At 49.3% G+C, this 13,578-nt stretch overlaps 1 protein-coding gene across 3 annotated transcripts in view; it reads right to left on the minus strand.

Moving 5' to 3' along the window:
* daam1a (dishevelled associated activator of morphogenesis 1a) overlaps positions 1-13,578 on the minus strand; it is a 275,266-nt gene that overhangs the window by 94,126 nt on the left and 167,562 nt on the right. For all 3 annotated transcript variants that reach the window (XM_072489195.1, XM_072489180.1, XM_072489186.1), the window contains exons 7-13: positions 10,662-10,772; positions 2,080-2,183; positions 1,933-1,999; positions 1,719-1,836; positions 1,086-1,224; positions 891-949; positions 72-259 (exon numbers count right to left, since the gene is read on the minus strand). In XM_072489195.1, coding sequence (XP_072345296.1) covers positions 72-259; positions 891-949; positions 1,086-1,224; positions 1,719-1,836; positions 1,933-1,999; positions 2,080-2,183; positions 10,662-10,772 — 786 coding nt within the window. The remainder of the gene's footprint in view (positions 1-71; positions 260-890; positions 950-1,085; positions 1,225-1,718; positions 1,837-1,932; positions 2,000-2,079; positions 2,184-10,661; positions 10,773-13,578) is intronic.

The following is a 13,578-nucleotide window of genomic DNA, read 5'->3' on the forward strand; positions in this document are numbered from 1 at the left end:
AAAGTACCAAATGTGGTAATGTTTACGTTTAACAAGTGATAAAACATGCTGAACAACATGTAGAAACTTGCATTGCTTAGATCCTGGATCTGGGCCATAAGATCAACTGCTTGTTTCTTGGCAGCTTTATGCTCCTGAGATTCTCTTTCCAGTTTTTCTTTCATTTTATTCAGTGTTTGCATCATCTCCTCCTTTTCCTGTGTCTTAGCTTCGCATTCCCGCTCTTTTTTCTCGAGCTTTTGCTGTAGCTCATTGTGCTCTATAACCAAAAGAGATCTGTTGGAGATTCTTGACCAGCACAAAGAAGCACAAAATCTCTTACAAACAATAGCTCCCATTAATTGAAATTTATCAAAATAATGTTTGGCGCTGTTTGCCAAGCTTGATAGGAAACCCAAACCCTACCAAAACAAAATGCCCACAAAGGATCCCAGATTCAAACTCTGCTCTGTTCAGGGTTAGCTGGTCTCGAATGGTGCAGATTTTAGAGGGCCACACTTATCCTCAGCAGCCTTGAGAGACTGATAAGAGGAGAATAGTCAGTCATGGGGTCCCACTCATGGTTGCTATTCAGACTCCTGCTGGAGGGTATATAAATAGAATATATATGGACATCAGGTTGGCTACGATTGCCTACATGTTGAACAGTCTATTCCTGCTCACAGTCTAAGTTTACACATGAAGAATTGCTACTCGTGAAGTTATTGGGGATAAGGATTCCTATGAAAAAGTAGACTCAATAACAGTCAGCATTATAAATAAGAGAAGACAGAAGAAAATTTGGTGGGAGAGGTAGAATTACATTTAAAGCTAGTCAGATTACTGAACAGTACCTATCAAAGCAAAATAAGTTAAAAACACTAAATTTCTCAACTGAATAATGATCACACCTTTTCGCATTCTTTCCGCTTGTTCCTTCCATTGCTTGACTTCATTTTCATTAACCAACCTATTTACATTGAACATTGATTATAAAAGGTCATAATAAGGTTTAGCACAGAGAACATAATATTCTTCACAAGTAAAATTCTTCACAAGGAAGATGCTCTAATACTATATCACTAACTATAAGGAACCATACTTACATTCTAACAACATTCTTCACATTGAAATTGTCTAGAGGGGTAACATCAGGATCATGCCCTTTATCATTCTGTAAAACTATCTGCTGCAATATTCGATCTAGCAGTAGCCAATATTGTACAGTGTTTCCACTTCGTTTATCTGGGTGGGGGAAGGTGGGAAAAGGAAGGCAACTATTAAAGTGGAATGGAATCCAAGAGCAGAATTCACAAACCGGTTCAAATAGTAATCAAAGAAAAGCATAAGATCAGTAATGAAGAAAGTGAGAGAACACTATTCAAAAATAGTCCACAACATAAACTTGAATAGTTATATTACAGAGGCTTCTGCATGGGTACAACTAGTTGATAAAAAGGGCTAGGTAGCCAATGACATTACTGTAATAAAAGCAACATGGTACATATTGTTACTTTGGAGGTTTATCCTATTTTAGCAAATTTAATGTGTGGAGCAAACTGTATCATCCAGTTGCTTTTAAACAGATTTCAAAAATATTTTACCTGACAAGTCACACTAATTAAACAAACTGACTATATTTTCAGATCAGTTTTAGACTTTTCTTTCGTTTTATTCACTTTTCAACTGTAAAAATAAATGCAAAATTTTGCAAAATGAAAAAGTTGTACAGTACTCACATGGCATTTGGAGACAATGATGGAGAATTGACATAAAGTGCGGGTATGCATCTGTATAGCTGATTTTTTTCTTAACCAGTTCAAACAATTGGGTGGCACTCTTTGTGTCGATGTGGATCTGAAGTAATATGTTTAGTCATGAGTTAACAGGACAAACTGCATTAATTTTCAATATTTGAAAAGACAAAATATAGGCAGCTACTCATCAACTTACCATATCAAATCTTTTTGCTAGTTCCATTTCGTCCTCATTTCTAAGCATCTCAAAGAAATCCAAATGCCTACCAAATAATTAAAATGAGCATAAAAATGGCATCAAAAAATATTTCCAATTTTATTCTCGAAAATAAAATACACTTACCTATCTAAAGTTGCATTTTCATGTTCACGTAATTTGTCAATAACTGGTTGAATACCTAACATCAAAAATTCATATCGAAGATGTACTCTAAAATCCAGACTTTCCTATTGAAACAAAATAAACAGTGCTATAAACAGATTTTCCTTTCTGCATGAAGGTTTAAAAATCTAAACAGTAAATGGGGAGGGTGTAGAACTTGGTCAACAGCAATAGTGTGGAATGAGTGAATAGCAAACCATGCCACACTGCACCCAGATAAGCCGATGCATGATGGGCAGAGTGTAAAATGGGCTGCTGAATTGCTATCAGCCTGTTTTGCACATTAATCAATTTTCAAATTTTAGAAATATGTAGGAATAAGGCGGCAGTAACACAAGGAGATTTTAACGGCCCAAATATTAATTGGGACAGTTTTAGTGTGCAATGTAGGGAAGGAACAAAATTCCTAAATAGTATCCAAGAGAACATTTTTAGCTAGCACATAGAAAGGTGGCACAGTGGTTAGCACTGCTGCCTCATGGCCTCAGGGACACAGGTTCGACTCCAGTTTTGGCCAACCATGTGGAGTTTGCGCGTTCTCCCAATGTCTGCGTGGGCTTACTCCGGGTGCTGCAGTTTCCTCCCATTTTTTTATTTTTTTCTTGAAAAATAATTTTTATTCAAATTTTCACAAAATATCAACAACAAAATACAGAAAGAAAAAAAGAACCCCCCCGCCCCGGTTGCTGCTGCCCATCCTCCAACGTTCTGCCAGGAAGTCTAGGAACGATTGCCACCGCCTGAAGAACCCTTGTATCGATCCCCTTAAGGCAAATTTCACCCTCTCCAATTTAATAAACCCCGCCATATCGCTGATCCAGGATTCCACGCTTGGGGGCCTCGCATCCTTCCACTGAAGTAGAATCCTTCGCCGGGCTACCAGGGACGCAAAGTCCAGAATACCGGCCTCTTTCGCCTCCTGCACTCCCGGCTCCCCAGCAACCCCAAATATTGCGAGCCCCCAGCCCGGTTTGACCCTGGATCCTACCACCCTTGACACCGTCCTCGCTACGCCCTTCCAAAATTCCTCCAGCGCTGGGCATGCCCAGAATCAATGACTGTGGTTTACTGGGCTCCCTCAGCACCTAACACACCTGTCCTCACCCCCCAAAAAAACGGCTCATCCTGGTCCCGGTCATGCGTGCCCTATGCAGCACCTTAAACTGTATGTGTCATGATATCCACATTAACATATCATGGTGCAATCACACACACACTGATGGACAGGTAGTTGGACCAACCAACACACACACATCGCAGCCAATCACCAGTGAGAGCACACGCACTATCTAACAGGGAACATCACAGTTCCCGCTCATTCTACCAGGAGATAGCTCAGAGCACAGAGCTCACAGCGTGCCACTCAGACATACACCATGTGCTGAGCGCCTCACTAAGATAGTGCTAGGGCTGGGTCCACAGGTTAGCTGGTAAAGTGCGAACCACAGCCAGAAGTTAATAGTTATTATTGTACAGAATAATAAAACAGAGTTGTACCATCTACAACCGTGTTGGTTCGTTTGTGTATCAGAACACCCAACACGACACGGCTGAGCCTCGCGCAAGAGGAGGAAGAGTTCACCCTCCCCAGGGCATTCGCCCACACCCCTCGTCAATCTCCTCACCCAACTCCTCCTCCCACTTACCCTTTAGCTCCTCCACCGAGGCCTCCTTCTCCTCCTGCATCACCTGATACGTTGCCGAGATCCTCCCCTCTCCAACCCACACCCCGACAACACCCTGTCCTGGACCCCGCGTGGCGGCAACAGTGGGAACTCCACCACCTGCCGCCGAACAAACGCCCTTACCTGCATATATCTGAAGGTGTTCCCCGGGGGAGCCCAAACTTCTCCTCCAGCTCACCCAGGCTCGCGAACTTCCCGTCCACAAACAGGTCCCCCATCCTTCTAATACCTACCCTGCGCCAGCTCAGAAACCCTCCGTCCATCCTCCCCGGGACAAACCGGTGGTTCCCCCGAATCGGGGACCACACCGAGGCCCCCACCTCCCCAGTGTGATGTCTCCATTGCCCCCAAATTTTGAGGGTAGCCGCCACCACCGGGCTCGTGGTATACCTCGTTGGAGGAAGTGGCAGCGGCACCAGCACCTCCAGGCTCGTGCCCACACAGGACGCCATCTCCAGCCTCTTCCATGCCGCCTCATTCCCTTCAATCACCCACTTACACACCACCGCCACGTTGGCGGCCCAATAATACCCACAGAGGTTAGGCAGCGCCAACCCCCCCACCCCATCCCTGCACCGCTCCAGGAACACCCTTCTCACCCTCGGGATCGTCTGCACCCACACAAACCCCACAACGCTCCTGTTAACCCACCTGAGGAAGGCCCTAGGGATCAGGATGGGGAGACATTGGAACAGGAACAAAAACCTCAGGAGCACCGTCATTTTAACTGACTGCACACTGCCCGCCAGGAAGAGTGGCAGCACGTCCCACCTCTTAAACTCCTCCTCCATCTGCTCCACCAGCCTCGTGAAGTTAAGCTTATGTAGGGCCCCCCAGCTCCTAGTCACCTGGAGCCCCAGGTACCTGAAACTCCTCTCCGCCCTTTTTAGTGGGAGCTCACCAATCCCCCTCTCCTGGTCCCCTGGGTCCACTACGAACAACTCGCTCTTCCCCATATTAAGCTTTTACCCAGAGAAATCTCCAAACTCCCCAAGGATCCTCATCACCTCCGGCATTCCCTCCACCGGGTCCACCACATATAGCAGCAAATCATCTGCATAGAGCGGCACACGATGCTCCTCCCACCCTGCACCAGCCTCCTCCTGTTCCTCGACTCCCTCAACGCCATGGCCAGGGGTTCAATCGCCAGTGGAAAGAGCAGGGGGGACAGGGGACACCCCTGCCTCGTCCCCCGGTGTAGCCAGAAATACTGCGACCTCCTTCTGTTCGTGGCCACACCCGCCACCGGGGCCTCATACAGCAGCCTCACCCACCTGACGAACCCCTCCCCGAACCTGAATCTTTTCAACACCTCCCACAGGTACCCCCACTCCACCCTATCAAAGGCCTTCTCCGCATCCATCGCCGCCACTATCTCTGCCTCCCCTTCCATCGCCGGCATCATTATAACATTCAAGAGCCTCCGTACATTAGTATTCAACTGCCTCCCTTTCACGAACCCGGTCTGATCCTTGTGTATGACCTGCGGCACACAGTCCTCTAGCCTCATGGCCAAAATCTTTGCCAGCAACTTTGCATCTACATTTAAGAGTGAGATCGGCCTATATGACCCACACTGTAGGGGATCCTTGTCCCGCTTCAGGATCAGGGAAATCAGCGCTCTAGACATCGTCGAGGGCAGAGCCCCCGTTCCCTTGCCTCGTTGAAGGTCCTTGCCAACAGCGGGCCCAGCAGGTCCGCATACTTCTTGTAAAATTCAACCGGGAACCCATCCGGCCCCAGTGCCTTCCCCGCCTGCATGTTCCCTATCCCTTTGACCAACTCCTCCAACCCAACCGGCGCCCCCAACCCCGCCACCTGCCCCTCCTCCACCCTCGGAAACCTCAGCCGGTCCAGGAAGCGACCCATCCCTCCCTCTTCCAGTGGGGGCTCAGACCGGTACAGTTCCTCGTAGAAGCCCCTGATGACCTCATTGATACCCACCGCACTTTGCACCGTGCTCCCTCCTCCATCCCTAACTCCCCCGATCTCCCTCGCTGCCTCTCGCTTCCGAAGCTGGTGCGCCAGCACCCGGCTCGCCTTTTCTCTGTATTCATATACCGCCCCCTGCGCCTTCCTCCACTGCGCCTCCGCCTTCCTGGTGGTCAACAAATTGAACTCAGCCTGGAGGCTACACCGCTCCCTAAGCAATCCCTCCTCCGGGGCCTCTGCGTACCTCCTATCCACCCTCACCATCTCCCCCACCAACCTCTCCCTCTCTCTCCTCTCCCCCCCTCTCGTGTGCCCGAATGGAGATCAGCTCTCCTCTGACCATCGCCTTCAGCGCCTCCCAGACCACCCCTACTTGCACCTCCCCATTGTCATTAGCCTCCAGGTACCTCTCTATACACTTCCGGACCCGCCCGCTCACCACCTCGTCCACCAGCAACCCCACCTCTAGGCGTCACAGCGGGCGTTGGTCCCTCTCCTCCCCCAACTCGAGGTCCACCCAGTGCGGAGCATGATCAGAAATGGCTATCGCCAAGTACTCCGTATCCTCCACCCTCTGAATAAGCGCCCTGCTCATGACAAAAAAGTGAATCCGGGAGTAGGCCTTGTGGGCATGGGAGAAGAATTAAATTCCCTGGCCCCCGGCCTCGCAAACCTCCATGGATCCACCCCTCCCATCTGGTCCATGAACCCCCTCAGCACCTTGGCCGCTGCCCGTCCTAGACCTAGAGCGATCCAATGCCGGGTCCAGCACAGTGTTGAAATCCCCCCCCCCATTATCAGGCCCCGTCTCCAGGTCCGGATTCCGGCCCAGCATACGCCACATGAACCCCACATTGTCCCAATTCGGGGCATATACATTGACCAACACCATCCGCTACCCCTGCAGCTTGCCACTTACCATCACATACCTACCGCCATTGTCTGCCACAATGCTCGACGCTTCGAACGACACTCTCTTCCCCACCAAGATCGCCACCCCCTGATTTTTTGCATCCAAACCCGAATGAAACACCTGCCCTACTCACCCCTTTCTCAACCTTGCCTGATCCGCCACCCTCAGGTGCGTGTCCTGAAGCATGGCCACATCCGCCTTCAGCCCCTTCAGGTGCGCAAACACCCAGGCCCGCTTGACCGGCCCATTCCGTCCCCTTACATTCCAGGTTATCAGCCGGATCTGGGGGCTACTCACTCCCCTCCCCCGCCGACTAGCCATAGCCCTTCCTAGGCCAGCCACATGCCCCCCGCATGACCCATTCCCCACAGCGGCAGACCCCCGCCCCGACCTCCTCTACCAACTCCAGCTCCCCCTAGGCCATTCCAGCAGCAACCCGGGTGTCCCCCCGAGTTAGGTCCCCCCCTAACTGCATTGCTCCCTCCATTGCACTCCCATAAGTCAGCTGACTCCTGCTGTCCCCGGCCACTCCCGCCGCTCCATCGACCAACCCCCCCCCCCCCCCCCCCCCCCTCCCACCATCACCACCCCCGGTGTGGAACTTCCCCTCCCCCTGTTGTCCACCAGCGGGATCTCATCCATTCCACTCCCAGCGCAGGAGAAAAAGCCCGCGCTTCCCAGCTCCGGCCCCGCCCTTCAGCCCTAAACGCGGGAAAAAGCCCAGCCCTTGCCTCCCCTGGCACAGCTCCCTTTCCAGGCCGGGTCCCACTACCCCCAACTTAGGCCTCTCTCTCTTCCCCCCCCCCTCCCCCCCCACCCCCCCTCTACTCGTGACAATAAGCCCCATCTCCCCTACTGACCATCAACCCCTCCCCCCCCCAAAGCAGTTTACCTACCCCCCCCCCCCCCCCCACGAGCCCACCCGGCAGACCTAATCCTAACAATGCCCAATCAACCCCCAAAAAACAAAGAAACCCCCCTCGAAACGCAACCCAGCAATCCCCAGCAATCCCCGACTATCCCTCCACCGCGACCCCTTGTCCCCGACCCTTAGTCGAAGTCCAGTTTTTCGGCCTGAACAAAGGGCCACGCCTCCTCCGGGGTATCGAAATAATGGTGTTGATCCTTATAGGTGACCCACAGACGTGCCGGCTGCAGCATACCGAACTTCACCCCCTTCCTGTGCAGCACTGCCTTCGCCCCGTTGTAACCGGCCCTCTTCTTCGCCACCTCCGCGCACCAATCCTGGTAGATCCGGATCTCCGCGTTCTCCCACCTGCTGCTCCGCTCCTTCTTGGCCCACCTTAACACACACTCTCGATCAGCAAATCGGTGGAACCGCATCAGCACCGCCCGCGGCGGCTCGCTGGGTTTGGGACTCCTCGCCAGCACTCGGTGGGCCCCCTCCAGCTCCAAGGGCCCCTGAAAGGCCCCCGCTCCCATCAACAAATTCAGCATGGCCCCCACGTCCAATCCCTCCAGCCCCTCCGGGAGACCAAGGATCCGCAGGGTTTTCCGCCTCGACCGGTTCTCCATCTCCTCGAACCTCGCCTGCCATTTCTTGTGGAGCGCCTCGTGCGCCTCCACCTTCACCGCCAGGCCCAGGATCTCGTGCTCGTTCTCCGAGACCTTCTGCCGGACCTCCCGGATCGCCGCTACTTGGGCCGTCTGCATCTCCAGCAGCTTATCGACTGAAGCCTTCATCGGCTCTAGCAGCTCTGCTTTCAGTTCCTTAAAACAGCGCTGGAGCAGCTCCTGCTGCTCTTGCACCCACTGCCTCCACACTGCCTGGTCTCCGCCCGCCGCCATCTTGGTCCCCCTCCCTCGCACCTTTCTTTGCTTCAATACCACTTTTTGTTAAATCGCCCCACTCCCGGTCCAATCCATACACTATCGGGGGAATATTGCTGTCCCCTTCCCACACCAGGAAACGTCGAACAAGTGCCGTTACGGGCCCTAAAAAGAGCCCAAAAGTCAGTTTTTAGCGGGAGCTGCCGAACGTGCGACTTCTCTGCATAGCCGCAACCGGAGGTCCCCCCAGTTTCCTCCCATAGTCTAAGAATGTACAGTTTAGGTGGTTTCACCATGGCAAATTGACTCTTTTGTGTCCAAAGATGTGCAAGTTAAATGGATTGGCTGTGGTCAATGCACGGGTTTGCGGGAATAAGGTGGAAAGGCGGGCTCTTTCACAGAGGACCAGTGTACTCTTGATGAACCGAATTCTGCACTGTGGAGATTCAATGGAAAGCCCAATTGGGGAGGAGGCAATTCTGGGCCTAATGTTCCGAAATTAGTCCGGGCAGGTGGAAGGCATATCAGTAGGTGAGCATTTTGGAGATAGTGACCATATTAGATTTAGAATAGTTATGGAAAATGATAACCCAGGAATAAAATTTCTTAACTGGGGAAAGGCTAATTTTACTAAGATGAGATATAATTTGGCCCAAGTGGACTGGGAGCAGCTACTTGCAGATAAAACGATGTCAGATGTGAGAGACCTTCAAAGAAGTGGAGTACAGAGCAAATACGTCCCTGTAAAGAAATAAGGTGGGTACCAAGACCAGAGAACCTTGGATGTCAAGGAAGCTATGGCAGATATGGAGGGCTCAATGTGGAAGTGTCCCTGTAGGAGTATAAAAAGTGCAGGGGGGAAACTTAAAGAGTAAATTAAGAAAGCTAAGAGTGCATGCAAAAGCTTTGGTGGGTAGAATAAAGGAAAATCCAAATGGTTTAAAACAAATCTATAACGAGCAAGAGAATAACGGAGGAAAAAGTAGGCCCAATTAGGGATCATATATGAAATGGGTGTGTGGACCTGAAAGACGTGGGTCCTCAGTGAATACTTTGCATCGGTCTTCACAATGGAAAAGGACGATGCAGGTGTAGATAAGAGAGGAGGTACTAGCAGTTTTAACAGCCTTAAAGGTGGATAAACCTGCAGGTCCGGTTGAGATGTATCCCTGGCTGTTGAGGGCGGCAAGGGACAAGATATCAGGGGCACTGACAGTAATCCCACAGGGCTCTGTTGGGGACCTTGCTATGTGTGACGTATTTTAATGAATGAATGAAATGAAAGAAATGAAAATCGCTTATTGTCACGAGTAGGCTTCAATGAAGTTACTGTGAATAGCCCCTAGTCGCCACATTCCGGCGCCTGTTCGGGGAGGCTGGTGCGGGAATTGAACCGTGCTGCTGGCCTGCGTTGGTCTGCTTTAAAAGTGGAAAGTGTGAGGTAATGCACTTGGGGTGGGCTAACAAGGGAAAGGATTACACTACAAATGGTAGGACCCTTGCAAATACTGAAAATCTGAGGGACCTTGGCGTGCATATCCACTGATCTCTGAAGCGGCAGGGCAGGTAGATAAGGTACATAAGAAAGCACATGGGTATTTGTCTTTATTAGCTGTGGCATAGAATACAAGAGTAGGGAGGTCATGATAGAATTGTATAAAAGAACTGGAGTACTGCATGCAGTTCTGGTCACCATATTATAGGAAGGATGTGTTTGCACTGGAGAGAACGCAGAAGAGAATTACCAAGATGCTGCCTGGGCTGGAGGGTCTGATCTGTGAGCAAAGGTTAGACAGGCTAGGGTGCAGCTCCTTGGAGCAGCGAAGGTTGAGAGGGTGCCGGATAAGAGGTGTATAAGATTATGACGGACATAAATAGTGGATAGGAAAGCAATTTTTCCAATAACCAGGGGGCAAAGATTTAAGGTAAGAAGGAAGTTGAGGAGAAACTTTTTCACCCTGATGGGGTGGGAGTCTGGAACACTATCTGAAAGGGTGGTTGAGTCAAAAACTTTCAGAACATTTAAGAAGTATTCAGATATTCACTTGCACTGCCATAACTCCCAGGGCTACGGACCAAGCACTGGAAATTAGGATTAGTGTGGTCAGATCTTTGTTGACCAGCATGGACACGATTGGCTGAAAGGCCTCCTACTGTGCTGTAAACGTTTATGATTCTATGAAATTTCAACCCCCCTGAATAGTCAAGATGAAATTTCTTACCTCTCCTGATCCTTGACTTAGGACAGCATTAATGAAAGACATGACTGCAGTTTTGAGATTCACTTCATCCTTGTATCTTCCTGTATTTCTGTCCAAGTCATTGACTAATGTCTGAAGGAGAGAAAATATGACACACAAATTGAAAAGAAAACAATACAGCATGACGCAAAAAAAAGTACACTGAAAAGAAACCTGACCACTCTCCGGGAAGAATTCAACCAAAAACTTTCTACGTATCATTTTGGGCATATTTGGCAGGGTGTTTCCCGCCGGCTTTTTGGGTGAGATCCACACTGGTATTTACCCACACTTAGTCATTGTTTTGAGCCTTTGGGAGTTTCTCCCCAGTCTCGCCCACACAGTGGGAAGCTGAACTTGCCGGTGGGGTCAACTTCTGAGAGATTTGGCCACCATTTTGAAAGGATGTCCCGATCTCTAATTTAACCCAAGTGGCCCTCACCCCCCCCGCATCATGGGCATTACCCCTCCCAAAGTGAGGACACCCCGTTATAGGGTCCCAAAGGGTCCTCCCCCTTTTCAGGCCTCCCCACCCTCCCTTTTGGGTGCCCCTCCTTTCAGGTCACCCACCCTTCACCCATCCAACCTTTATGTGGCCCTTCCATACCCACCCTTCACATCCCATGCCCCCTTTTATTGTCATGGCACCCGTCCACCCCACCCTCTCCCTGGCACTGCCTCCCGCCAGCACCACCTGGGCATACTGGCAGTACCAAGGTGCTCAGGTGGCAGAGGGAGTGCCAGTGTGACCCTGCGCTATCCCTGAGCAACCAAAATGAAAAAAATGAAATGAAAATCGCTTATTGTCACAAGTAGGCTTCAAGTGAAGTTACTGTGAAAAGCCCCTTGTCGCCACATTCCGACACCTGTTCGGATAGGCTAGTACGGGAATTGAACCATGCTGCCCGCCTGCCTTGGTGTGAATTAAAAGCCAGCAATTTAGCCCTGTGCTAAACCAGCGGCGGTCTCCAATGGCCTGGGAGACCCCTTGGTCTATGATGGAGTGTTCCGGTACTAAACAGCACCCTGGCCAGGTCTCCCCAGGTGAGGCAGTTACGTCCCAGGCACTGGGAGGATCCGGCGAATGCCCAATGGCTCATTTAAATATGCTGATCTGGATATCAACCAGCGAAAGCAAAATCCAGATAGCAGCCTCTCAAGAATCAATGGCCTCATCCGGACACTAAGTCAGGCGATACGAAGCCGGTAAATAAATGTTGCACGTGGTTTCAGACTTTGAGGTATGCAAGTGTTTTTGTTTTTTGTGGTAATCTCGAATTGAAAAGAAAATTCTGGTGGTAATCTTGAATTGAAAAGAAAATTCTATCATTCCTGAGGGATTACAATTTACTCAAAAAGCTAAATTTTGATCAACATATTCCGCCAAACATTTTCCTCAAATAATTTCATCACCGATCATGTTATTACATGAAAAGAGATCTAAACATTGATGTTGTGCAGGTCACTAAAATATATGCTGTGACTTTAATAAATGGAAAAATACAGATCAATTGTCCTTTGTTCTACCTCTTAAAGATAAGATGATGCTTCATATTGATGCTAAAATCTGGAAGAATAGCCCTCCAACTTAAAAATCAATGAATTATTAACAACATTCTTTCCTTTTACTAATATGGGGTCAATCGTGATCATTTTAGAGGACCAATAAGATGAATGCATTCCCTGTTGCCTCTTGGAATCCATAAAATTGTCAGAATCTTGACACTGGTCTCCTACAAATTACTAGGCATTATTACTAGTGGGAGTACTAAATAATTACCACTGATTGTACATTAGCACAAAAGCATGAAAAAAGTCAACAGGACAAACTCTCCTCATCCCAGTTTCAGTATCTTCGCTCTTGGCATGCACAGTCCCCAACCTGCTGCTGATCCTGCCACATGCCCAGCTACACTTAGTATTGGGGTAAAGAACTGTTAGCTTTAAATCAGCAATCAAGAATAAAAGGGATGCCAGACCTGGTCTCGTCACACACTTGCTCACTATCAGTATCTGAATGTAAATAAAGGTTATCTTCGCAGCCAGATACATCTGGTCCTTCTGATCATGCAGTTACAAATCATACTTCGCTCCAACAAAACTATTCTGTTGTGATTCTAACAAATATTTGTGCAATAATAATCTTTTTAGTGTCATAATTAGGTTTACATTAACACTCCAATGAAGTTGCTGTGAAAATCTCCTCGTCACCATACTCCGGTCGGTGCCTGTTCGGGTAAACTGAGGGATAATTCAGAATGTCCAATTCACCTAACAAGCATGTCTTTCGGGACTCGTGGGAGGATACCGGAGGACCCAGAGGAAACCCAGGTAGACACGGGGAGAATGTGCAGACTCCGCACAGCTATGCTATGCTATGACCCAAGCTATGAATCGAACACAGGTCCCTGGTGCTGTGAAGCAACAGTGCTAACCACTGTGCTACCGTGCCACCCATAATAGATAGCAAGTACTTGACATTTAGGCCCTTTACTTGTTAAGCATCCAATCAATTGATAGAAGTCAGTTTTCAGCATTAACATTTTTAACTTTATAAGAATTACTGTACAATTAGGGGCAGCACGGTAGCATTGTGGATAGCACAATTGCTTCACAGCTCCAGGGTCCCAGGTTCGATTCCAGCTTGGGTCACTGTCTGTGCGGAGTCTGCACATCCTCCCCATGTGTTTCCTCCCACAGTCCAAAGATGTGCAGGTTAGGTGGATTGGCCATGGTAAATTGCCCTTAGTGTCCAAAATTGCCCTTAGTATTGGGTGGGGTTACTGGGTTATGGGGATAAGGTGGAGGTGTTGACCTTGGGTAGGGTGCTCTTTCCAAGAGCCGGTGCAGACTCGACGGGCCGAATGGCCTCCTTCTGCACTGTAAATGCTATGATAAT

This window comes from Scyliorhinus torazame, chromosome 2, assembly GCF_047496885.1.
Source record: "Scyliorhinus torazame isolate Kashiwa2021f chromosome 2, sScyTor2.1, whole genome shotgun sequence".
NCBI classification, from domain to species: domain Eukaryota; kingdom Metazoa; phylum Chordata; class Chondrichthyes; order Carcharhiniformes; family Scyliorhinidae; genus Scyliorhinus; species Scyliorhinus torazame.